This window comes from Netta rufina, assembly GCF_964035555.1.
Source record: "Netta rufina genome assembly, chromosome: 19".
Classification (NCBI taxonomy): domain Eukaryota; kingdom Metazoa; phylum Chordata; class Aves; order Anseriformes; family Anatidae; genus Netta; species Netta rufina.
Window position 1 is genome coordinate 11614595 of NC_140143.1, and position 26138 is coordinate 11640732.

Consider the following 26138-nt stretch of genomic DNA (forward strand, 5'->3'; position numbering starts at 1 on the left):
AAGAATTTCACACATCACTGAACTACCTATGATTCTGGTGAAATTACTTTTGAATCATGAAAGAGAAATGAACTTTAATTTCAGATTTGAGCTTAACACTCTCTGGGTATGGAAAATCTGGGTGTGGGTTTGGATCTTCCAGCACAGCAGTGCAGGAACCAAGGGACATTGGTTTACAGCAGTCAAGAATCTGGTCCAAGTGTCTGTACCTCTCTCAGCTCCTTGCTGACTCTATTTAGGCCAAGAGGCCACTACTCAGAGAGATGGAGCTTGTGTTTAGTCTAAGCAAAGCTGTGTTTTCAAAATTGTCTGAGAAAGAAATTGCTAGGGATTTTAAATGAGGCACTCTGCTGGTGAGCCTAGATCTGTAGCAGCAACGCCACACCAGCGAGCACCCACTTGGAAGGATTTTCTCTAGTTTTAAGGTTAAAAGTCCACACATAAGTTGGCCCTCTCTGGCGTGTTTTGTAGACAGGACATGGGTACACACTACGGGTATCTTGCTTGTCAGCTGGAATGGCTTTGATGAAAATGACAGGCATGGCCGGGGTTAGTTCCTTGAGCCTGGCATCGGTGATTATCCCAGCCTACAAAGGAAAGAAGAGGTCTTAGTTAGATTGCCAAAACCTCCATCTGCTGTACCCCAATACACATGATCACCTGTAGTGTTTATACAGGCTGGCCTTACAGGGCAAGTGCAAACATCTCCCCTGAGATCAAGGGGTTGGATAAGTCTATCTGAGGTAAGGAGGGCCTGGATCAAACACCTGCCTATTTCTTCAGATGTCTCCCTCAAATGTAGCTTATTCCAAGGGGACTGGTACAAGCTGATACCCGCTGTCCCCAGGTGCCCAAACCCACATGTGCCTGAGAAGAAATCTGTGAGGGAACAATGCTCCTGTCCATGTCTTTGTCCAGCTCCTGATCTCCTGTCTACATCTACATCTAGCCTAGAAGTCCTGCCTATGTCCAGGGCCATCACACTAGTTCTATACCCAGCTCTTACTCAGGGTTTTGCCAGACCAGAACCACTTCACAGGGAGTGAGGGCCACCTAAGTCCTAGAAGAAAGCTGGAGAGGGACTCTGTGTCAGGGGATGTAGTGACAGGACAAGGGGTAGTGGCTTTAAACTAAAAGAGGGTGGATTTAGATAAGACATAAGGAAGAAATTCTTTACTATGAGGGTGGTGAGGCCCTGGCACAGGCTGCCCCAGGAGCTGTGGGTGCCCCATCCCTGGCAGCGCCCAAGGCCAGACTGGATGGGGCAGGGGGCCCTGCCTATGGCAAGTGAATTGGAACAGAATGGTCTTTAAGGTTCCTTCCAGCACAAACCATTCTGTGATTCTGTGAACATTGTTTGTGCTAGGACCAACAGCGGACACCTGAGCAGGGCTCAGGCTGGAGAACAACACTCCCCTGAGAAGAGCATAAAAGACATCAAGTGTCCCACCATAGCACCACGCTTTGAGCATGACCTCGGATAGCCTGTCTACTGTGTACTGACTGCAGAAAATGTTTGCAGGGCCCCAAAAGGTACCATGGGCTTGTTTCCAGTCTCAAAGTTGCTCTCATGAGCACAGGGGATTCAGGTGGCTTATGCCTGAGAGAATATAATCTCAAACTAACAAGCCCACATTATCCTCTCCAAAGCAATGCTCTGTCTCAGCAGGCTGCCTGACCTGGGAGAAAGATGGGATGCTGTCAGGGCAAGAAATCAACGGCTTGTTTTGCTAACTCAGGTCTCTCCAGCAACTTGTGTTTCTCTTTCTGACACTAAAATGCACTCCACATCAATCAAGTTCCAGGAAAGCCTGCAAAATTGCCTAATGGAGGCTAGAGAAAGCAAATGAAAACAAATATGGAAAAGGAAATAAAACTTCTCAGTGCTAAAGAAATTGCTTCTCTCTACAGCTTAGCTTCACATATCATTATTATTTCAAATGCTCTTAGATCAGAGTTGTGGGATGAGATTCAACCTTTCTAATAGTTTGCTTAGTTCTGCAAATGAGTGAAGAAAAATAATCCCTCTTGCAATACATCTTGGTTTAATTGTACTAATACCATCTGTTACACTAAGCTAACGATAAACCTAACTCTGATTTAGGATTTTGTATTTCCAATGCGCTGAACAAACATTAAATAATTCTTATAATACCTTGCATAGGAGCTATTTATCAAACATTATGATGTTCTCTTTTTAAATCCATATCTTTCATCTCTGAGATCAGATTTTGATCAGATCTCTCTCTCTTTTTTTTTTTTTAAACTGATAATAATTCAAATCAAATTTCCAATATATATTTTACCTATTTCTAGGTTAACAAGATCTGATATCTCCTAGAGGTATCTCTATGGGACATATCATTGTGTTATGTCTGGGCTGATTTGCATTTGCATTTTTTATCGCTTGCACAATCAAAATTAATTCCACTCTGAAAGGAATTTTTTCTAACCGCTGTCACAGCACACCCAGTAAAAAGCCACTGTTCTGTGCTCAGAGAGCTCTAGGCTGCAGATCCTAAAGTAGTCTTCACTTCTGTTTGTCTTGGCTTCTCAACAGTCACTCTGAAGAGTGGAGATAATACATTGCCACATGCCAAAGGACACAAAGCAGCTGTCACAAGCCAGAGATGATGACAAATGGGCCCAAGTACAAATGCATTGAGCCAACATCCCTTTCCACTCAACTGTATTTTGGGTGTTACAAGCATGGGCACATCTTATTTAGGGTCTGTTGTCTTAAGAACCTTTTTGCGTGGCTTGGTTGCCTTTCAGCTAGAGTTGGATCTGTTTGCAGGGCAGGGGGCTGATACTGCCAGCTGGGCGTGCTGGGTCTGTCTGGGATGGAGTTAACTTTCCCAAGTAAAATCACCACAGTAAAACCACCACACTGGGGCTGGTGATCCAGCCAGCAGCGCAGCCAGAACATCACTCCAAGGTGGTCCAGAGACATCTCCATCTTCAGCTGGAGATGGGGAATGAGAAGAGCTGTCCATAGTGTATGCAGTGGAGAAACCCTAATGGTGTTCTGTCCACCACCGCCAAATGAGAGATGAATTGTTAATTCTGACTAGTTTCAGAATTGAGGTACAGATGGAAAAGTATTTGCCAAATTATGCATTTTTCAAAAACAACTGTAAATGAGAGGCCAGCTGCTTACAGCACAATTTGCAGGTGTCCCCTCCATGGCTGCATTGTATGTTTATCGCTAGAGACCCCAGCTTCAACCAAATCCCACTCTGGCTCTCGCAGCTCACAAATACATGGCATTACTGACAGTTGACATCTGCAGGCAAAGGCTTCATGTCACATTCCATTCCACCTCCCCCCCCCCCCCAAAAGAAATTTCAGTCTCTGTTGCATGAGATTTGATGTACCATAGACTCAGCAGAAGGATGTGGCAAGCTGAGATGGTCAGGGATCACAGCACTGGGTATACCAGGGCTGGGCTGCACACTGATGCTGTTTTCATCTATACTAGCTTCTGGGAAGCACATGAGATAAAAAAATGAGTGATATGCAACTGTTCCCAAAGATACTGAGCTACCTGAACCACCAAATAAATGTGTGCTCTTATTGTTCCTCACCACACAGATCTGTCCCTTCTAAGCCTCTCCACTGGTTGAAGGCTGGTGCTTTGCATAGGATTAGCTTTATAAAGTACATTGAAGCTCTAGGTGGTGTGCCATGAAAAATACAGACAGTATCAAGCCACTGCTCAGCACTCCATGCACGCCTTCCAAGGACAAGGCAGTGTGTTGTCTATACACTGCAAAACTCTGTGGGGCACAAAACCCACCTCTCCCCTTGTCCTACCATGCTCCAGTGCCCTTGGTGAGTAGCAGGGCACACACCTGGCATCAAACGCTTCAGCCCTGGGAGTGAGAAAGCCAGGAATCAGTCAGCAGTCTCACAGTCCTGAGACAAAATGTCTCATAGTGTTACCAGTCAAACCGTGTCTTGCTGAGCTCCACTGACTTTTACAGTGCTACAGCAACAGATCATTTGGACCCAAAATAACCTGCTTGGTTTCATTTCATTTAATAGCAGCCTGCAGTTTTGTAATGAATGTTTTATAAATTTAAGACACCCAAGGGCAAACATAAATGTTTAAATAAATAGAAAAATGTGAGTAGGAGAACACAGGAGGAATTCTCTCCCTTTTGGAAGCAAAAACTAAATGTGAAATATTATTTTAAAAGTGGAGGTATTCCCCAGAGGAGTTCTTCTAAACATGACCTGCCATTCTTATCAGAGGATTAATTGGAAGAAGTATACAACCCAAAATAACTGTGCAGATGTTTTAATAATTTTTCATCCATTCATGTATACTGGTGCTCACTGGATTACAGGTAAAATGAATAGTTCCACTGGGTAGAAATGATATTTTGGTGTGAGCAGCAACATATGAAAATATTCTTTTTCTTTCTGAAATAAATTGAAGCATGATACCCAGAGACTATGAATGGTTCTATAAATGTAATTGCTTGGCATCTTTCAATCAAAAGGAAAACGTAACCAGAAAAATACATTTACTGAAGTCTAGGTTGTCTCTGAAAAGAAACTGCACTGCTGAATGTAGTCACCCATACAAGATACTGGAGGGAGCAGAGGAGAGAAACCACACGTACCCCCAAAAGATTTCTGGCTTCACACCACCAAAACCTCTCACTCTTTACTTCCATTACCGCCTGGGAAAAGGCAAAACTAGGCAGAACTCAGCCATTTTCTAGTAATGGTGGCAATGATGGTAACAGAAAACATAACAGCAATCACTGGAATTTGTTTTTACTGGAACATTTGACATGCAAGAACAGCACTTTTAAAAAACCCTCTCTATTCTGCTGTGTCCAGCTGATTTTTATCACCTTAAAATGTTCATTCTTGAGGGCAAGTGAAATCCAGTGTTCCCTGTAGCAGGGGTTTGTGACCTCCAAGTGCTACAAGGGTGTTTTTTTGTTTGTTTTTGTACGGCAGCCACACCAAAGGTTTAGGAAAGGAACAGGCAGGGAACTGTAGGGGCTTGGTAAATGGACTGGGCTTCTGCAGTGACTTCTGCTGTCAGCAAAGACAAATCCAACATAGGAGGAGATCTGACCTTACAACCATGTGAGACCTTTACAGCAACCTTTTGACAAGGTCCTTGCCAATGTTTCTCACTGTCTGTAGCTCCTCAGACCCAGCATACACGTTGGATCCCAGAGAAGAAATGGCCTGGAGCTTTGCCTTTCCCAAGGGTTGCAATAAAATGTGCAGGATACATCAGTCAGTGAGTTCTATGCTTTGCCTAACTTTCTGTCCTTCATGGAAAATTACTGCAGGGAGAGAGTTGAAAAATAAATTGAGAGTATTAGAGTTGAATTGTGAGGTCAGGATGGGATATGGTATATAACAGGAGTGGTCCCTCTAGTCAGCATCTTACCACCAAGCCCAACAAGAGATAAAGGTTAAGGCTCTGAAGAGCTGCCCCTGAAAGAAAAACCTCCTCCTTTGAGAGGGCAAACTTGACACAGATAAGTAAGTTCTGGGTGACCCACTTTGATCACCCTTCACTCCCTTGCAGATCAGTGGCAGCAGGAGCATTACGCTGGCTGCCCAGAAGAAGAGCTGCATGAATCACTGTCATTTAATTCTCACGCATAGCACAAATTGGGATTCGTGGTACCAACAGACGAGGCAGCTCACAGGACCAAGCCCAGTGGGGATTTGTCAGACTAATGGCTCTCGCTCTGCAAACTTAACTCCTAACAGCTGACAACTGTCAGAAGGAATGACAGGGACAAGTGTGCTCCTTTGGGATGCTGCAGCACGAGGTGCTCTGTAAGAGCAGTGCTGACAGCTACACGGACAGGAAATAGCAAGTGAGCAGGCTTCCCTTCATGTTCCTGGTTGGTGAGTATGGCTTTCACCCTGGCTGCCCCGAAGCTGGCTGCTATGGCCAAAGGGCATTGGGCCACATCCAGAAAGGGGAAGAAGAGCAAGGGCCACCCACTCTTGCTGTCTGTTTGTCGAGAACTTGCCTCCCCCACACCACACTGGGCCGTCAGCATGAGTCTGCCTTGGCCATACAGGTTAGACCTCCGTGCAAGCTTTATTTGCCATCCTAAGGGGATGACTGAAGGATGTCATTCACTTTTGGTCACAAGCCCTATCTATGCAGATGACAGCATGCACCATTCAACAGCGGAGGGACTGTGGTCTGCTGTTGGCACATACCACCCATTTAGCTCTGGAGATATGAAGAGGTAGGATCAGGACCTCTCAGGGTCCTCTCCTTTCTCCTCACTGCTGCTAAGCAGAGGACAGAGTAGTGACACAGTAAAAGTCTGTCATGTAACTTTCGAAGGCAGCAGTAGCGAACTGGGGTTGTTTTGTCTGCAGAAGAGGAGGCTCAGGGGAGACCTTATTGCCCTCTACAAGTACCTGAAAGGAAGGTGTGGGGAGCTGGGGGTCGGCCTCTTCTGGCAGGTAACTAGTGATAGGACCAGAGGGAATGGCCTCAAGTTGTGCCAAGGGCAGTTTAGGTTGGAGATTAGAAGACATTTCTTCTCAGAAAGAGCAGTCAGGCATTGGGACAGGTTGCCCAGGGAGGTGGTGGCATCACCCTCCCTGGGAGTGTTCAAGGAAAGGTTGGACGTGGTGCTTTGGGACATGGTTTAGTGGGTGACATTGGTAATAAGGGGACAGTTGGACCAGATGATCTTGGAGGTCTTTTCCAACCTTAATGATTGCATGATTCACAACCATGCAAACGTGCAGGGGCTATACAATTCTGAGAGGACCCCACATTATGTGTCTTTCCTAACACCTTGAGTACCAGAAGCTGTTTATGTACTCTGTCAGTGTCACTGAGGTTGAGATTCACCTTGCAGAAACCAAATGTCAGTCCAAGTTGGCCAGCCTGAAATCCCTTCATAGCCACAGAACAGGCCACTCCTAAGTGGTGATCCATCTGACCATCCTGGATCCCTACCCAAGGCTGCAGAGAGACCCAGTTCTTTCCCACCTCTATAGAAGCAGGTCAAACTTCTACTTTAGATGTGTGACTGTCTGGGCTGGGAAGTTTCACAGAGCACAGTACCAAGTAATAAGGGCATAAAGTCTGTGATTCCTCTTGTAACACAACAGCCTTGGGAGCTCACCTGTGCATCCCAGCGTGCACCCTCCATGAACAACCCGTAGACATAAGCCCCTTCCCGAGGAGGACTGGCAAAATCTTCCCGGTTCTTCTTCGTCACATCACACTGCAAGGTCATCTTGTCCAAAGGCCACTCATTCTTTCGCGCTGTGGACTGCATGATAGCTGTCAGGAAAGACTGGGGATTGAAGAACCCAGCAAGCCACACTGCAGAGGGTAAAGAAAAGTCTCCTGTCCAGGTCTCCAGCTCCTTGATGCGAGTGAGGAGGTCAGCAAACCACATACCCAGGCTGGCCGTGGAAGGATAGGCCTTCTTTATCCAGGACTCTGGCACCGTGTCCAAGAAGAGAGCATTCTGTAAGTTCTCCATGTCACTTGTCATGGTCAGCTCTCCCTGAGTAAGAGAGGGCACAGTTAGCAGCAGCAACTGTTTAACTGAACAAAGCTGCTTGACAGCAGAGGCTGAGCAAGGAAGCATAGAAGAGCACTGCACCCTACAATGTCACCAGTGTTCGCGTACTGTGAATTTCTTCATGAGTTCTGGGTTTTCATGAATACCACCAACTGCAGCCTAATACTCCTACAGTCTTATCACCCCTACTGTAAAACTATTACTTGGAGGAAAAGCGATGTAGGAGTGACAGTGAGCATGACTGTCCTTCAGCTGCCCCAGTGTTACTTCTGTTTTTTTCTCATTGACTGAAAATCTTTATAGGGCAGATTTTCAGAGGCACAAAGCTGTTCCCACCAACGCTACCAGAGCAGGGCATTGGGATCTCTGATAACCTACTCCAAATTGTCCAAATGTTTGTTACACCAAGTCCTTTCTGCTTCCTCTCCTCCACTTCCCCTCACTCCCCTCCTCCTTTAATACTCTGCAGTGCAAGTCTTTCTTTTTGACTTCGCGTGTTGCCTGCAAATATAATCACAGGTTCTTTCACAGCAGGGAAACACACAACAAATTAAGATATGATTCAGCCAAGTGGGATAGAGAGACTTGGCTTTTCCTCTACCCAGCAGTTAATTATTAAAGCTTTTAGAAATCTGCATCAGTTTGGCCCAAACAGGAGAAGAGCTGGAACATCAATTCATGGTCAAAAAAAGCGGTTCTGCATAACAGCATCCCCCTTGAACTTCTGGTTCTCTGCAGCAGGGCCCCTGCTAGTTGAAAATCAAAAAAAATCCTGTTGTATCCATCTGAAATTACCTTAAGTCTAAGCAAGAGATGTCTGAATGGCACTGATGCTGGAAGTGCAGCTGACAGAGGCTGATAAGAGATGCAGCAGCCTGTGCAGTAGTTTGCACAGAGGGGCACACAGAGAGGGCTCACAAACTGCCGGGGGGGGCGGCATACACTGGTGGTGACAGGCCAAGGGGAACGGTCCTCAGCACAGGAAATTCCACTGAAACACAAGTACAAACTTTTTTTTACTGTGAGGGTGCTCAAACACAGGCACAGATTGTCCAGAGAGGTTGTGGAGTCTCCATCCTTGGAGATACTGGTAATCCAACTGGGCATGGTCCTGGGCAACCTGCTCCAGTTGACCCTGCCTTGAGCGGGGCTGTGGGGAATTGGACTTAATCTCCAGAGCAACTGATCTGTGATTCTGTGACACTCAGACCAGCCAGATTGCAAAAACAGAACTTGCAACTGCGGGCTCAGCTGCTACTGGCTCACAGTGCCCTGAACAATTTAACACTTTGCATGCCCCATGCTGAGATGGCAGGGCACAATGCACCGTAGCAGTTCGGAGACGATGTTGATCGCTGGTGTCCATTATAAATACTTACTCTTGTCCCCTTATCATTTTGCCAAAATTTATCTGACTTATAATTTCTCTTTCCCTCAGGCTCAGTGTTTTTGGAATGATTAACTGAACTCAGTTGTGCCATTGCTGAGAATGAGGGCGAGGGAATTGGGTTAGTCTATTCACATTAACAAATTCCAACTGTTCGTTCACAGGACTCCAGTGCCTCCAGCCATGAGGTCAGCAGAGGTGCCCTTTGCAGGGGCAGGGAAATTTATGAAGCTTTAGCAAAAGTTGAAATCCTTTTAAAGCAACCCGACAAATGTTTAGCAAAGCTTGTCAGAGTCCAGCAGTTAGAAAATCTTTGCAGCTTATTCCTACACTGACTGTGCTGCTTCCCCGCCAAGCTCTGATCTGCAGATTGCACTGACAGGCTTCAGCAGTCAAGATCACAGCTAAGACCCAGCCAGACCACAGGAATGCAGTAACAAGCGTCCTTATTGATGGCCCTGGCAGTCACAAATGGAGGCAGGCTAGGTGCTGGGTGATCAAGACTCAGGGCATGCTGGCGCTCCCAGGTTAGCAAGCATTTTTCTTAAGGTATGTATAGCATGATGAGATCAGAGACACCCAAGCTCGTGACCGAACTTGTCATCCCCAGAGCTAACCACACTGCAAACGTAACACACAGAGGTGCTGGATGACAGCTTAAACAAAGGACTGAGCACACATCTGCGCAGGCACTGTGCCTTGTCAATGGGAGGAAGGACATCAGCTGAATTCAGGCACCAGGAATATCCATGTTGGCTTTTTAAACTAGACTTGGAATATTTATCTTTTGTTTTCCCCCATAAAAATTTCTAAATTTCAACTATAAAATTATAGTTTTTTGGCAACTGGCAATAAGTGCTTCAGTTAGGGCATATCAAGAAGCAAGGGCGGTACTTCAGTGGGCTGTGTCTCCCCAGCACCCACCAACTCAAATCAGAGCTGAGAGCACTTCTGCACTGCCTTCAGGTCTGGAAGCCACCACGGGCCCAGGACCTCCCTTCAGAGTTGCTCTCCACAATCCGTGGCTTCCCGTGCACAAATCCCCTCCCTGGGAATTGTGCATCTCTCAACAGGCTGGACTGACACAAAGGATTATTAAGCCTCTGCTCTAAAGATGATTCGTTAAAAGCAAGCAACTCAACCTGCAGGGTTTCCCCATGGAGAACAGATTTCCAGTGGACAGAGAAAACCACGTGTACAGAGGTTTTAAGATGGTCTTTTTTTTTAATGCTCTTGAAGCTAGATGTGACAAATGAGGTTAAATGAATGGCTTGGTGGAAGCAGGACAGTTTGGTAGTCCTAAACCAAGCAGAACAGCTCTAACTGCCTTTCAAAATGCACACCAGCCTCCCTGGTTTCATAAAGCTACTCAACATCTTTGTGTGAGCAGGAATCAGGTAAGTGTCTGCCAGTAACTCACCTCACCATTTCTATTCAATGATTTTATATTTGTAGGGAATCTTAAAATGGCAGGTTACCTGGTAAAAGGTCTTCAAAGCCCTGAGTAATTCCAAGCACAAAGGTTAAACACCCTTGAGAACGATCTCTCATTTTGGTATTTGCTATGCAGCTGCACAGAAATATAAAGGCAGTGCATGCTCCATGCATTTCCCCTCAGGTACCTGAGTTTTTTCACTTTATAACACATTTGAAGAAAATTTAGTGACCTGCAATTAAAGCTTACACAACAGAAAAGCACGGCCATATCCAATCAGAGGAGCTGGTAGGTTGTCAAAATGATTTGACCTCAGCTGGGAACAGTTATCATGGTTTTGTTATTTAACAATTTCTGTTGGCACACAAACTCTGAAGTCACATTTTGGTTCCCTCCTCATTCGTATCACATAGGTCATCATCACATGTCTCAGGAGAACATAGTTCCCTATTCAATAGGCTGGTGTCAGGTTAAAACTATGGCAGGACCAGACAGAAATTGTCTGATGGGCAAAGTACTGCACTGGTCACAGGAGGACACTGAGAACCATGGGATCTTCTGGCATGGACAGTCAGAAGCATTATTCACTCCTGGAAAGGTTTTGAAGCTGGTAAAAATACTGTAAAATGTGTGCAGTCAGATAGATTGATTTAAAAACATAATCCTCGTGATCATATATCCTGTCTAGTTTTACTTTCAGGAAACAAATGAATTACCAAATGTAATTCTCAGGGAGGCTTGAGAAAAGCAATTTTCAAAACCTGCGCATTCAAGCATACTTGCTGGAATCTCCTGCAGGGGTTCAAAGCATCTATAGCCACTCTCTCATAGAGTTGCCCAAACACAATTATGCATACATTTGCATTTCAGATGCTGAATACTAAAGTGCATCCGGAATGATTCAAGCTTTTTTTTTTTTTCCCCAAACACTGGGTGTAATTTTCGTTGAAGACACCCTTGAAGGAAATCCTAATCATCCTGCAGACATTCCCTCAAGATGAGCAGACTATTGTCACATATTGTTTTCTCAGTTAAGGTTATTTTCACTTGATACAGCAAAACACTCCCCCCAGTTAGCCTTACGAAATTTGGTCTTACTGTATCTTTTTACAATATTTATTATCCTAATGGAGGCTTAGCCTTCACTGAAGTTGCAAAATCTGCTCACAGAAATGATACTGGGTACAACATTAGCATGCAAGTGTTTCAGCCCAGCCACTGGTCTCACTGAAGTCATCCAGAAAAAAGGGCTTTGAAATGCAACGTCAGTTATTTTTGATGGCTACCAGGCTATTGCAATTTCTCTCCCTCTTACTGGGATGTCTCCTATTTTTGGACCAAACAATCACTTTCCGTTACATAAACACAATGAATTATTCAAAAATTCAAATTAGCCATGACATTTCCAAATTGCCTTCTTTTAGCAGATAGTCGGTTAAAAACAATAGGACTTGCTTCCTCTGTGTTTTATTTATTCTCTTCTGAGATCCATGGCTCCTGTTATGTAAACTCTCCTCCTCTGAGTGCTGTCAGTCAAGATTCCCAATCCAGAAGATTAACGTGCATTAATGGTTCTCGTAGGAGCTGCTCTCAGAAGGAACAATTAAAGAATGATTTCTCTTCCAAACCGAGCATGAGAGCTAGCTGCCAAGCTGGGACAGCACCGCTGCCTACAGGAGGAGCCAGCAGCAGTGGCCCCGGCCATTGCGAGACACCCAAGGCACGGGAAGGGCCCCTTGAGTGATGCTGGGCAGTGGCACAGGCCCTGTACAGCACCTGACTCAGTCTGAAGGGACCCAAAGCAATCTCTGTGTACAGGCACAGAAGGATCACCTGCTGGCTGTATCTAAGACCCTTCAGTTTCTTCAGCTCACACAAGATTAAGAAATGTTAACACAAACATGTGTATTTACTCTGAGTAGTCCTGAAGTCCTGGCCTTTTAGTCTCTGAATCCCACTGTAGGCACTGTGGCTGTTGTAGTCATTAGAGGTGCCTTTTCTGAAGATGCTATTTCAATTCCTTGCCATGATTTGTGGCAGGGCTTTGGGAAGAAATTTGCCCCTTCTATTATTGCCTGATTTCCACGGTACATATTGCCTGTGGTTTATTTAGGCCCCTGCTTCCACTCATTCTCCCTACCAATGTTAAATAAGTTACTCTTCTCCATGTTAAATCTAATCATTACACTTTGTCCAAGTTACAATTATAGCTTGTTTGGGGCTCAAGGACTGAAATATTAAATCACTTCTTTCCATCTGTCTCAGGAAAAAAGAATTTTCACTGCCTCATGCTAGAAAATAAAGGAAATCTGTTTGTAATAACAGACTACATAAATATTAGCCTATTTCAAAATGGACTGAACATACTGGGCCATCACCAAGCGGTTATGGTATGTCTGTCTCTTCAATCAAGACAAGAAGCATCAGCAGCGAACACAGTGCAGAAGTGCCTGTACTAGCACTGGTCTGAGCTGCTGGATTCTCAGTGCACAGCACAATGAGGCTGGGATTTAGGAGCAGCCTAATCCTCTCCTTGAGCTGCAAACACCTAAAATCCCAGAGCCAACCCCTAGCACCTCTGTGTGTGCACTGCAGATATACCATTTGAAGATCTTTCTTCAAAGGTGCCCTCAGAAGACTGTTGGGGCTGTCATTCAGTCTCAGGACAGGTCCTCCTCACTCGCCTGCCAGCCCTGTCTATGGTGTCAGGACAAAGTAGTTGCAGGTTCTTCAAGCATGGTGACTCCCATGCTATGCAGAGCACTTTTGTGAGCTGAGTTTTGGCAGAATGGGATGACAACCTGCCATTTGGAAAATGATGGAACAGGGAGTGCCCAGAGACTGATGTCCTTAGTTGCTGCCTCACACCATGAAACTGCCCAGAGAGCAAGTTTGCGGCAATGATGAGGAGGAGGCATCAGGGTAGCGCTGAAGCCACCGGCTTTGTACCACGACCTCCAGGCATGTCCCTTTCTAAGGGATGTGCAGCAAACACAGTCACTGTGAAGAGTCTTTTGAGATGACAAAGTGAAGAAGGAAAGTTGCTTCAAGCTCATAGGGCTGGCCAGGCAGGTCAGTGCAGCCTGATCTATGCCCATTTATTACTGAATATGAAGTTAACAGCCTCTTATATTTTGTGTCAACATCTGCCTGGGAGGGAATTCAGAAGATGGCTTCCCCTACCATCAGATACAACCTCAAAGCACAACCCTCTTTTGCATCCTGTTGAACCCAGAAGCTTGCATACAACCTGGCATGTCCTGCCAGCCCCAGAGCCCTTCACTGTTCTCTGTAAGCAATGGCCAAAGCCACTGCCCAGAAGGACACAGACATAATTTTTCTGTATCAGTCTGGTTTCTTATCAGGGTGGAGAAGTAACTGTGCATGAAGCAATCATAGACAGTATCTCCATAAGGGAGGCCAGCTCCTGACTCTTCTATTTGCAATTGACTCGTACCCAGCAAAGGGAGTTTTAGCCTTTCCAAAGCTCTTGATTTTTATTTTTATTTTTATTTTTATTTTTATTATTTTTGCCTTTTTTTCTCACAGCTCTGGATATTCTTGCATCCTTACACATGACCAATCTTTCCTTTGATTTCAGCCTTTAATGAGACCTTGCTACAAACTCCCCCCTATTAACAGGATGTTTTGTGAAAAGGTACGATATTTTGGCTAAGTTTTAAATAGGCTGCTTCTCAATTTCTGAGAGAACTACTGTTGCTGTGCTACAGTATCAGGAAGTGCCTGAAGCCATCATTATTATGTATATCTTTAACCCCATCCAAAGCCTGTGCTCATGGCTTGGGGACAATGTGCTGTTTGAAATGCATCTGTGAATCTTTTCCCATGGAGTCAAGTTGGTTTTGCAGCTAGCAGTGCTGTATACAGACTGTGACCCGTTTTATTCCCTGAGCACCTTTTCATCATCAAGATTTTAACGATGTTGTGGTTGCAGGCATACAGAGCTCCTACCTTCAGCCCTAGGTCCAGTTCCTTGAGAGAGCGCTTTATTTCACTGGTGAGGATGTTCATGCGTTCACATTCCTGGAAGGCAACTACAACATATGGTGTCCTCTCCTCCACTTTTGCCATCAGTTCTGCAATGTTAAACTCATCTATCAGCTTCTCTAGCATCTCATCCAGAAGAGCTTTCACCTGTGTGCCAGAAAGAGAAGAGAGAGGGATGTTAGTGAATGGCCAACGGGGCTTTCTCAACTGACAGCTGTCTGAACATGGGATGAAAACTCCATCTGCCAGTTCCTGTCTCCAAAAACAATCAGTGTCAGCTGCCCTGGGCATTGCACCTTTCAAAGAGCTTGCCCCATCCTATTAAAATTCAAATGCTTACAAAAGTTAATGTCAGATGAGAAGTTTTCAAAATGATGGCTTAAAAATGTCAGTGTGACATGTAACATTCTGCTTTCTTCTCAAGTCTCAGGTCTGTACTCGTGCTTCTTCTAAGGTCAGACTCAATGCAGGCAGACTGAGGGGGCTACAGACTCAGCTGAGCTGTGGGACAATCTGAGCCCATAAGCTGTTTTTCTGTGGTATATTGATAGAGAGGTGATTTTATAAAATTGGATTTTAAGCTGAATTTGGCATTCTGAACTAACAGATCTATGGAATAAAGGTGTAATAAAACAAAGTTATTTTGCGTTGGAAACGGTGCCTTATACCTCTAAATACTAAACAGGGAAAACAATGCAACAAGATGCCTCTAGTACCTAAACAATAAATACAACAGGAAAGTCCTTTCTGGTTAACAATAAGACATGAAGCCCCTAATCTTCATGGGATCATTGTTTATGTACAATATTTTACATTTCTACTCTTACATTATTAAGATACAAAGGTTCATGTGGACCACTGAGCAATTCGGTATGGAAGTCTCTCACACTGTTTCCTCAAGGACTTTTCAGGAGCGTGCTACACACAGTTACGGTTCCAACGGTTTTCACGTACAAAAGCTGGTGTGTGGCTGACAATGACAGCTGCCAGCCAGTGGCAGAGGCACCCCCTGGGTAATTTCTTTGCCATGCCCACTGGCATTCATATTTTGGACTCTGTACTCCTATTTCTTCCCATTGCTGCTCTCCAAACTCTCCACACACGTCAGACATTATGAAGAATTGGCAATGTGTAGGCTGTTATTGCAACCAGCAAGGTTGCTGAAGCTAAAGCTCAGCTGGAAAAGCTCTTGAGCTGCACCTGAGGTGCAGTATAGAAATACTCTGCAATTTGAAATTTCCCTGCAAATCTCTTTGGCTCTCACTTTATCACAGCAATAATGGCTCATTTTCTGTAATGTGGCCTCAGAAACTTGTGGGAGTAACTGGACTTGTCAGAGCTTTGGGAAAAAAAAAGACAGCTTCCCAGCCATTTCACTGCAAGATCTCTAAAACTGCCTCAGCCAAACAAGGGGCTGAAAATCCTCAAAAGGATAAGCTAAGACACAACTCCTTCCTCACTCTCTTGGAAGGACTGAGTGAAAGGGGTATGGCCAGTGCCAGCTATACCTCAGGAAATGAGAGAGATCACCTCCAGGAGAACATTAGTTGTGGGAGCATCCCCAGGCAGGAGGCAGTGCAGTGGGGCAAGACCCACCTTGCTTCCAGGCTGCTTTTCTTCTGTGATCATGAAGCCCCTGAGGGCAACTTGACTGTCTCCAGGGGACCGCAGCATAGCCCTGCCCTGTGATATCCTCCACTGGCTGGATCACCCACTGATAATTCTGCTTCTCTGGCCAAGGACTCAAATTGGAATTAAATGACAAAAAGGGTTGGGATAGGAGGAAAGATATTCACATTTGCTATCTTTGAGCATCTCCTTTGACCTCGCTACCTCTGGATTATTCCCTTTACCTCAAACTCCTGCATGGACTGAACATGCCCACCACTTCTGAGTAGCCGTTAGGCAAGGTCTGTAAGTTCCCCAGCAGCATACCAAGCCAAAGGAAACATGTGAAACCACAAACTTCACATAAGTTTCCTATTAGCCATTAATTAATTTGCAGCACTTGATACAGAAGTCTTAAGTCCGCAGAAATAAAAAACTGAGCAAGTGTTGTCTGGTTTCAGATCCTGTTATGAATGCTTGGGCTAGATTTTAATGAGCTGTGAGTTTCAAGAGGAAGAGCTGAGATCAGTCTGATACATGGGCATAGTAAATGAGTTAAGTTAGAAGTAAGGAATTATAAGGCCCCTGGGAGCTCTGGAGCTGGGTGGGACCTGGTGGCAGCAGTAAGTGATGGGCTGAGCACTGGGTGGCACATTGCACCCAGCAGACAGTGCGCATGGGAGCCCATCGGTATGCCAGTCACAGCCTGGTGCACAGGGACTGATGGCTCAGAGACAGGGGAGGCCACAGAGGTTTATTTGCAACGTCGTCACGGGATGATAATGAAGGCACTGCAGTTCAGGGGGTAATTAAAAGCCACTGTCCTATTACTGACAATACTCCAATTACATCCCACCATGATGATGTTCTGCATAATATGAGGCTGGCGGTTTTAGACACTTGATTTGTATCTGGCAAAAACAGAACACGTCATAATAAGCAGTTGTGAGTCCAACCTGAGCTAGACAGGGCTGCTTAGGTGTGAGAACAGCTATCAAAATTCAACAGCCCCTTTCTCTACTGCTCTCACCGTTTCTTCCTTGGTCACTACTCCTCCTTCACCCATGCTGCTGTCCCGGGGCTGCATCTCTAACACGATGCGGAAGAGCTTCTCCGAGGTCTGGGTAAGGAAGCCAATCTCGGCATTGGGATGGAGGCCATACAGATAAGGAGACTCTGGTGGTAAGCTGTCGTCTATGTACTGTATGGAGAAATGCAGGCTTAGGTTAGATACACAACCCAGGACGCTTTGCCTTCAGAGCTCAGGGTGCTAAAATTTATCACCCACCCAAGAAAGTAAGCCCAGGCTGATACAACACTGCTCACGGTTTGAACATCAGAGCACCAATGGGACAAAGGAGGCTACGGAAAAAAAAGAACTGCTTTTACTCCTACCATGAGGATTTGGTAATTGCTAAAGTTTGGCTTGGCTGCCTATCTCAGGCCTGGATCTTCTCTAGCAATTATCTGCTGTTCGTTTCAGCATCAATACTCCAAAATCCCTTGTGGGAATTTAGCTTCCAGGAGTTAATTTTTATGAACAAAACCAGCCTAATATGCCTGTCCCTGCTGCTGCATTTGTGTACAAAGAACAGATGAGATCAGTAAGTAGATCAACAAGACCCTTCACTGTTTCGCATCAAAACTGATGATAAAAGGAGTTTGAAAGGGCCATTTTAGCAAACAGTATGTGGATGTAATTTTCCAGGAGCCCCGCTCAAGTCTCAAGAACCAATACAGTTGTTCTATTCATGCATGAACAGAATGGACCCATGATGAAGTAGTAAATTACCATTAGACTTGGTTCATCCAAGGGAATGCTGAAACATCTACAGAAACAGCACATAATGGGAAATAACAGGAGGTATGCTGAAACACTGCAGTCCTATTCACTGCCTCCTAAAACAGATTATCGGCAGTTATAGAAAACATTACACTTATGTGTATAAATAATGACAGAGAACAAAAAGTTTACCTGATGATAGCCATTATAGTCCATGCTCCCTGGGAGGGGGAATCCTGGAGCAAGGAAGAGCTCTCCCTCCAGCATTTCTGGTTTAATAAATTCTTCCAAATAGGTTTTGCAAAGTCGCCTGTCCCAGTCATCTGTAATGTGACCTCCGTACATAATCTCACCAAAGAGGTAGCGTAAATCATCATATGGGACCTGAAGAATAAAGCAGGAGGGCATGACAGAGTTCAGGCAGCCTGAGCCCCACCAGCAGCATCGTTGAGCTACAGGCTGCAGCTCTAAGTATCGACCTGCACAGTGAGTGCTCCCATTGCACTATTTCAGTTTTCTAAGTAAACAAACATTAGGCAGTAGTTAAATCCTGCCCAGGGAAAACTGGATCACAGCATAGACTTCATGCAGTTTCCCACTGAAATGCAAATGTATTCTAAATTCTGTTAAATCAAAGACCACTATGTATTTCCAGTGAATGAAGACTACAGGCACTATTTGATATGATTTACAAGCTGCTGCAGATGTGAGCAGCATTGTTTCCTACCTCACCAGCAGAGATATACCAGACTGTGATGTTATAAAAACAAAGATATGAGGGAAAAGGCATTCATGGAAAATTCCCAGTAGTTTCAGCACAAGCCAGCCCATCACTGGCCGTTAAAAGCCACCAAAGAGCCCCTACTGATTCACCCACCTTTGAGCTGGCCTCCAGATAATTGTACAGCACGTTAACAGAGATAGTGAGGTCTCCAGTGTTGAAGGGGTAGGAACGGTTCCAGCCTTGGGGGCCAAATTTGCGCCTCTCTGCCACCACGGCATGGAAATAACAGAGGACAAACAGGATGCTCTTGAACTCATTCTCCCGGGTGCACATCTCCAGAGTGTCCTGCAATACAGGCAGAGAGGCAGGGCTGTGTCAGTCTATGCCACCTCCCAAGTATCAGACTTCAGACAGGGGTGAATTGATTTGCCCTATCAGTTCATTTCTGCTTAACTACACATTCCCTCATTCTCTGAGACAGTGAGTTTGCATTGCAAATTTATTGGCAAATTCCAATGCATCGTTTCCAAATTCATGTTTTCCTTTCCACCTTTGTATGAGGAAGACATCCCTGACAGACAGGAGGGGAAGGAAAGGTGCCCTCACTCAGCACCAGCATGTGCCCCACATCCCATGCAGGGAGATGGAGAGAGGCACCACAGACAGGAGCAGCAGCCCAAGGCAAGGCTCTTGCTGGGGAGGACTACATCTGGAAGAACCAAGTTCCTTCCTGCCCCTTGGGTACAAAAGGTTTCCTTGGATAAGCATTCCTCTGAGCTGCAGGGCTGAGGCAGGAGGGAACTCTCCCAGAAGGGCTGCACTCGATGCTCTGCACCCAGCCAGCCTGGCTGCACGCTGCAGCAATGGATTTGCTGACAGCATGACCTCATGCATTGCACCAAGGCAGGGATGGGAGGAACTGCCAAAGATCCAAGCAGGGAGGATCAAATGCTTGGGAAAATAAAATAAATCACCGCCATTCACAAAACCCACAAATGCATCCCTTTAAAGTCAGCACAGAATCTGGGGTTTCCTTGCCCAACTTCCAGGCTATGCTTGAAGTCTGAATACCTACACACACACAAACGAGTGGGCACAATTGTGACGGCAGAGGTGAAGGGGAGGAAGCCTGAGTCATTTCATCAGTGAAAATGCACAGAGGGAACCAGTCTCTAAAGAGCTCAGGTCGCACTGATAGAGAGCCTGGGCAGCTGTGCCTCTCCCTAGTGTATGAGCATCACTGCCATGGGACAGCAGAGCAAAAAAATGAAGATCTGGAGGTGCACGCACAGCATGAGGCTGAAGCTCTGCTCTCACAAATGGATCTACAACCCCTTTCTGTGGCTGAAGCATGGTGGAGGCTTGCATGGCTCCTGGTGTTGGCAGGAGCAGCAGATCCCCTGCCCCACAGGAGGAGGGTGATGGGACATCCCACAGCCAGCAACACAAATCTTCCCAGAACTGGGCAACGAATGTGTTAGGAAGGACTTGCCTACACTTCCACCCACGTCACTGCAAGCCCTCCCCAGGAGCTGCGTGTCCACAATGCCTGACCTCTACAGCTAAGCCTGGGGCTGAGCAAGGAGGGAGCAGCTGCACCAGCCCCTCCATCCTCCTTGCCAGGAACAGTCCCTGTAGCTCCACTCTGTTACGTGACAAAGACCACAAAGGACACCTGTGTGACTTCTCTTCGTTACCTTCACCTAAAAAAATCTGTTACGTTAGACCTCTAACCAGCTGTTAGAGACCCCTGTTCGGGGTCTCTGCTGAACAAGGGGAAACAGTTGCTGCAAAACACGTAGGACGTTGGCTAACTGCATAAAAGGACCAAGAACTGCCCAAGCACTATTTTCCCCTTGAAGCCCCCTTAATTATCACCAGCCCAATGAAGAACAGGTACAAATATGCACTGAGTGCCTCTCCCATTACAGAAAACACCTCTGAACTTCAAGGAGAGCTTGCTTGAATGAAAACCAAGTATGAACCCATCTCAGGCTCATTTGGTCTCTCTATTTCGTTGTGCATTTTTATTTCAGCTACAAAGCAGAACAATATTCCCCACACACAATAATGGACCTTCTTTGCGGCTTTCAGCTAAAAGTTAAATTTGAACATCTATTCTGTACAAAGCAGAGAAATGAAGTGTAAAGGAGCCCCACCTACTCACTCCAGGATTTGTGAGAAAAGACGTTTTATAATACTCCAGCAATTTAGAAAATGCTAATTACTATCTGATTGAAACGAGCAGAGGCAGGATGAAAATGTTACTTTGGGTGAAGGTTCTCCCCTCCCTTACTCTTCAGGATATTTTGTGAAGTTCAGGATGATGAACTACAGTAGATAAAAATGGAATAATCTTCTCTGACTGTGGGCATCAATCCTTGTGCTGTGGCTTCCAGCCTCACCTCCTCAGAGAGGGCAGCTCCTGAACTTGAGATCCCCCTGTACCCATGTGCAAAAAAAGGTTGTTCCCATTTCCCTGCCCCATGGACCTGTGCCTGGGGTCCAGCACAGACTGTGGCTATTCCAGCCTGGTTCCAAATAACACGGAGGGAAAGAATCATTCTGCAAGATGCGCCCTGTGTGCTTCTGGAGCAGCCATCTGCAGAATGGAGAGGTTACAGTAAGCGTGGTCCTAGTGCCACGAAGAAGCAGTCTGAGGGGTGAGAATGCTTTCAGGCCCTTCTGGTGGCTGTGGGTTTAACAGATAGGGTCTTGCTGTGAGAACTCAGCATGCCAAGACAGTGGTGATGTGCGAATGAAGGTAATGGGCAGTCAGGGCAGCTGAGTGCAATGGTCTGTGTCTTTACTAAAGGTATCACCATAAAAGTGAGCAGTTAGCCCTTAGCCCTTTGGCTCATGCAGAAAATGGGGTGGGCAGAAGTGCAGCAGTGATGCACGACAGCTCCAGCACCTCCTGGCAGGCCAGGATGCTCCTGGGGAGGCACTACGCTGCACTGGGAGCATTCCTGTGCCATCATTATATACATTGATCCCTGCCCCTGCAGTCACCAAGAGAAGAATATTCACCCATCACTTTCACAAGCTTCATTTCTGTGTCCCCTGCACAGGAGACTGCTGCAGTCCAGCAGCAAGGAGCAGGGACGGTGGCCATTGCAATGGGAATGTGGGTATATGATAAATGTGGGCTGCATGTGATAAAAGCAACAAACAACCTACCATCGGCTACTCTCCTCATGGAACACCAATACTCAAGACAGACTACTTTATCCTCATCTGGAAAAGCAAGCCCTCCTTGCAGAGAGACTGCAGCGCTAGATGACAGTAGTTGTGATGTCAGTGAGGTTTTGAGCAGAATGGGCCTTGAGGCACACAGGGCAAAGTCCCCCTGAACTGCTCAAAGAGTGATCTGGGATGCATTGCATCAGCAGCGTCAGATCTCTAACCCCAGTTAACCAGCAGGGCAAAATGCAAGGTTTAAGCTGGTCTCCTCTCCATGTTGCTGAGTGATAGATGACAGTTGTAATACATCACTCAGCAGCCCAAAATGGAGTGACACAAATACAGAAGTCAAGTCAAATCATGACAAAAGTTTCTCCCAAATGCTGTATTCAGAAGTTTGATTCTGTAAAAAAAAAAAAAGAACAGTCTTTTTAAGAATTATATATTGATGATAAAATGAGTGAATTGGACAGAAATCTGGCTGTGAACATCTGCGAGAATGTGACCATTCAGGATTTCTCCCTTGGAAAATGAGTGCTGGGAAAGAGATCTGGAGAACAGAGGAGGGCTTGATGGACCTGGAGACTATGAGATGTGAAGGGACTCACACCCTCTCAGCCTGGGACTGGCGAAGTCCCCACGTGTCACAGCTCCAGCAGCTCCAAGCTGCTCCACCACTGACGGGATGTCCCCGCTGCCCCTCCTACCTGGGTGAAGTTGTCAAGGGCTTTGTGCAGGTTCGCGTGCATCCCAGTTGGGGGCTCATTGGTGATTTTGATAGAGTTCTCCAGGATGCCCTGGGGAATGATGTGGCTGTCCGGGGAGGGTGCTGGCTCCGCACTAATGAAGACACGGAAATCTTGGTGGCTGCTCTCACTGTGCTGCTCCAGCTTCTTCTCCAAAGAACTCAGCCACTTGGCCACCAGGTGGATGTTCTGGCAGGGACAAAGGGGACACGGCTTCATCAGTCCCCCCTGCTGACACCCACATTAATCGGGCACCAAATCCATCACACAAATGAATGGCACCCACCAAGCCTAAGCACTGGAAGTTGATACTTGCCCCAAGAATTACACCTGTGTGTAATTCACAGACCCAAATATCCTGGCACATTACTTTTAAATTCACAGTGGTCAATATAAATAACCAGCAATTAAGCAAGCCATTCATGGGTTGTTTGTGTTCTCAGGGCTGACAATCTCCTGTTCATTACAGTTACGTACGGCTGATGAAGTAATGTTACTGCCCCAGACATTTGTTCATTTTTAACAGAGTATCAGTGAGGGCCATCAATACCAGTAAATGCAAGTTAGTGGGAAAAAGTCAAGCTGGTGGTTTTGCAAAGACCTTTAACATAAAATATTTAATTATTCATGCAACTAGGTACACATATCTGTCAGAAAATTAAGCAGTATTATGCAGAGATCAGAAAATGAATGCAGACTTGCCTCACTTTTCCAGCTATAGTCCTATATAATTTTCTAAAATTCCAGGCAATAAAATAGCTTTTCTTACACTAGGAACAGGACAGATCACCTACAGCAGGGGTTCTTGGTCTAAAACCACCATAATTTTAAAGTTAGGTGTGCAATCCAAGCTGGCTCTGCTAACAGGCACTGTGGAAGGTGACTTATCCCATCCAGAGACAGGACAAGGAACTTCCTAAACTTAAAAAGCAGATGCCAAAAAGATAAACTGCTTGCAGGTGGCAAGGAAATTACACTAAGAAACCATATTAGAGACTTAGAATAAATATATATCACCTATAACAAGGATCAGAAAGGAGCTCTCATGGTTAAATAGCAGAGTAATGGAGACTATTAAGAGTAAAATGACATTCTTCAGAAAAAGGAAATCATGTCCAAATGAGAAAAACAGAAAGGAGCACAAAATCCAGTCATGGTAAGGCTGAAAACGATTTTAAAAAGCAATCTTCTGAAAACAATAAAAAACAATAATAAAACCTTCTCCAGGCACAAGAAACTTACCACAGAGCCTATAAAACTAAAAGATGATCAAGGTGTATAGGGAGTGCCCAAGAAAGGCAAGGCCACCACAAAACAGCTCATATTTGGAGGAATATTCACTGCAGACTTTGGGGAGGGTATCCTGTTTTATAGCCTATTTTACAGGGGCAGAATCACTCACATGCTGAGGTTGGAGGTCATCCATCCAACCCTCCTGCGCAGAGCAGGGTCAGACAGAGCTGGCTGCCCAGAACTGTGTACAGATAGGTCTTTGAATAACTCCAAGGACTGAGCCTCCACAACCTCTCTGGGCAACTTTTCAACCACCCTAACAGTAAAAATAAATATAAATTATTATATTTAAGGAAAAATTCCTCCCTTTCAATTGTGCCAATTGCCTCTTGCTCTTTCATTGGGCACCACTATGAACAGCCTGGCTCCATCTTCTGTACTCCCTCTGGCAAAAGGTATTTAAACCAACTGACAAACCCCTCTGAGCTAATTCATTTTGAGGCTAAATAATCCCAGCTCTCTCAGACTTTCCTCATATGACAGATGCTCCAGTCCCTTAATCACCAGAAAGACTCTTAAATTGAAGCAGCAGATGAAGAGTTTTTAGGACAAATTAATAATCTAATAATAACAATTTACTAGGACCAGATGGTAGCCACCCTAAAGAAACTCAGATGTGGAAGTGGTCCATTACTGCTCAGTGGGCACTAGACAAACTGGTAGGAGCCTTAATAAGCAGTGAATCAACACAAAAATGGTGTGAATTAGAGAAAACGAGAAACTTAAGACTTCCAACCCATTTTAGGTTGCTAACAGGGGGATGCCCAAATTTAAGCGTGTCACCATATGTGATTGCTGGAAAGGCAGAGGTATCTCCAGAAGGTCACCACACCAGCTTCAGGAATCACTCAGGAAGGTGGAAGAATTGCCTCCATGGGGCCAGTGTCTCTCCATGTTTGTACCTTAATCCAAATAGAATATTTATCTTTCACTTAACAATTTTATTGCAGCTAAGGGAGAAGGTCTCAGAGACAAGCAACCAATTAAGGCATAGGAAACAGGCTGGGAAGCTACTCACAGGGTTTGAACTGCTCACCATATTCAAAAACCACCTGAAAGAGTGAATGATTAGTGAGCTGACAAAATTAGTCATAAGACAAACTAATTCCAGGTAGTAAAAACCAAACCTGATGGCAAAGAAGTGCAAAAGTGTGCCATCATTCTAAATGACTGGCTATGATATGGCAGAAGAAATTCAGTGTTGATAGATGCAGTAATGCATGCAGAAAATCAACCCTAGCTATTTATATGTGTAAACAATGACAGGTTCAGAATTAGCTATTACCACTCAGAGATCTCAGAGTCCTTATGGTTATTCTCTGCAAATAACAATTCAATGCTTAGCAGTGCGACAGCAATCAAATGTCAGCAAAGAAACAGCAAATAAACTGGAAACATTATTATGTCACTCCATAAATCCATGGCAGGCCTTCATCTTGGATGCAATACCCAGTTCTCATTTCTCTGTCCCCAGAAAGATATAGCTTCCATTCAACAAGCCACAAAATTGACATGGACTTGCCAACTTGGAGAGAGAGATCAGGGTGGAGGTGATGAATGAAGGATAATAATGTAGGCATGAACAGAGCAGTACATTCTTATATGATGCATAACTAAATTGAGAATTCATTGTATCAGGGTTTTGTGGAGGTTGAGAGAATCTGGAATGAAGCTGAGCTTTGATTCACAGCAAGACACATCACTGCGTGCTTACCCTATTCATACATCCTTTCCCTCAGCATCTGGGCCTGCCTTCTGACGGGCAGGGAGTTGGGCTGTCTGCCCCAGCACGGTGCTTTTATGGACTGATGGCACAGAAGAGCACTGAGGGAGCTCCCTCATGAAAACACAAAAACTTTTCTGGAGGTTTCGGTTGCCTCTCACAGTCTGCTTGTGGAGAGATTCCATCCAGGACTGAGGAAGAGGATGAGCAGCTGCAGAGAAGGAAAGGCTGAGGTGCTTTGGGCACGGTTTGGGATGGGAGTGGTGGCTATGGTCACAGACTGTTAGCAGGGATGGGTCAGCACTCAGAGCTGTTCCATGAGACACAAAGGACCAGATGGCGATGCATCTCTCCAGAGGAGCTGTGAGTGCCTCAGGAGATAAGAAATCTGGCTAAAAACTCAGTCACATCTGGAATCGGCACCCCTTGCATATCAGTGACTGTCCTTGCATGTTCACCACGTCCTTGGCAAGTCTTGGGTGCAAAACCCAGTGTCACTTTTGTAGAGGGATCTGGTTAAGGACTGGTATATTTCCAATTGGTATCTCAATCATACTTTTTTTTTTCCCCCCTATATATACATAAATATATATATGTTGTTATGGTGAAGTCTGACTTCTTGACCCCTAATAGTGACTACAGTGCACATGGATGCTCATCCTGGCTGTGCACACACCACAACCCAGCTATACAACAGT

At 45.3% G+C, this 26138-nt stretch overlaps 1 protein-coding gene across 1 annotated transcript in view; it reads right to left on the reverse strand.

The window, feature by feature from the left end:
- Positions 1-359: 359 nt before the first annotated feature.
- Positions 360-26138, reverse strand: part of DNAH9 (dynein axonemal heavy chain 9) — a gene marked incomplete at both ends in the record, with an annotated part of 197253 nt that continues 171474 nt past the window's right edge. The window contains 7 exons of the mRNA XM_084298353.1: positions 360-587; positions 7143-7532; positions 14345-14527; positions 17019-17189; positions 17964-18155; positions 18649-18840; positions 22386-22613. Coding sequence (XP_084154479.1) covers positions 360-587; positions 7143-7532; positions 14345-14527; positions 17019-17189; positions 17964-18155; positions 18649-18840; positions 22386-22613 — 1584 coding nt within the window. The remainder of the gene's footprint in view (positions 588-7142; positions 7533-14344; positions 14528-17018; positions 17190-17963; positions 18156-18648; positions 18841-22385; positions 22614-26138) is intronic.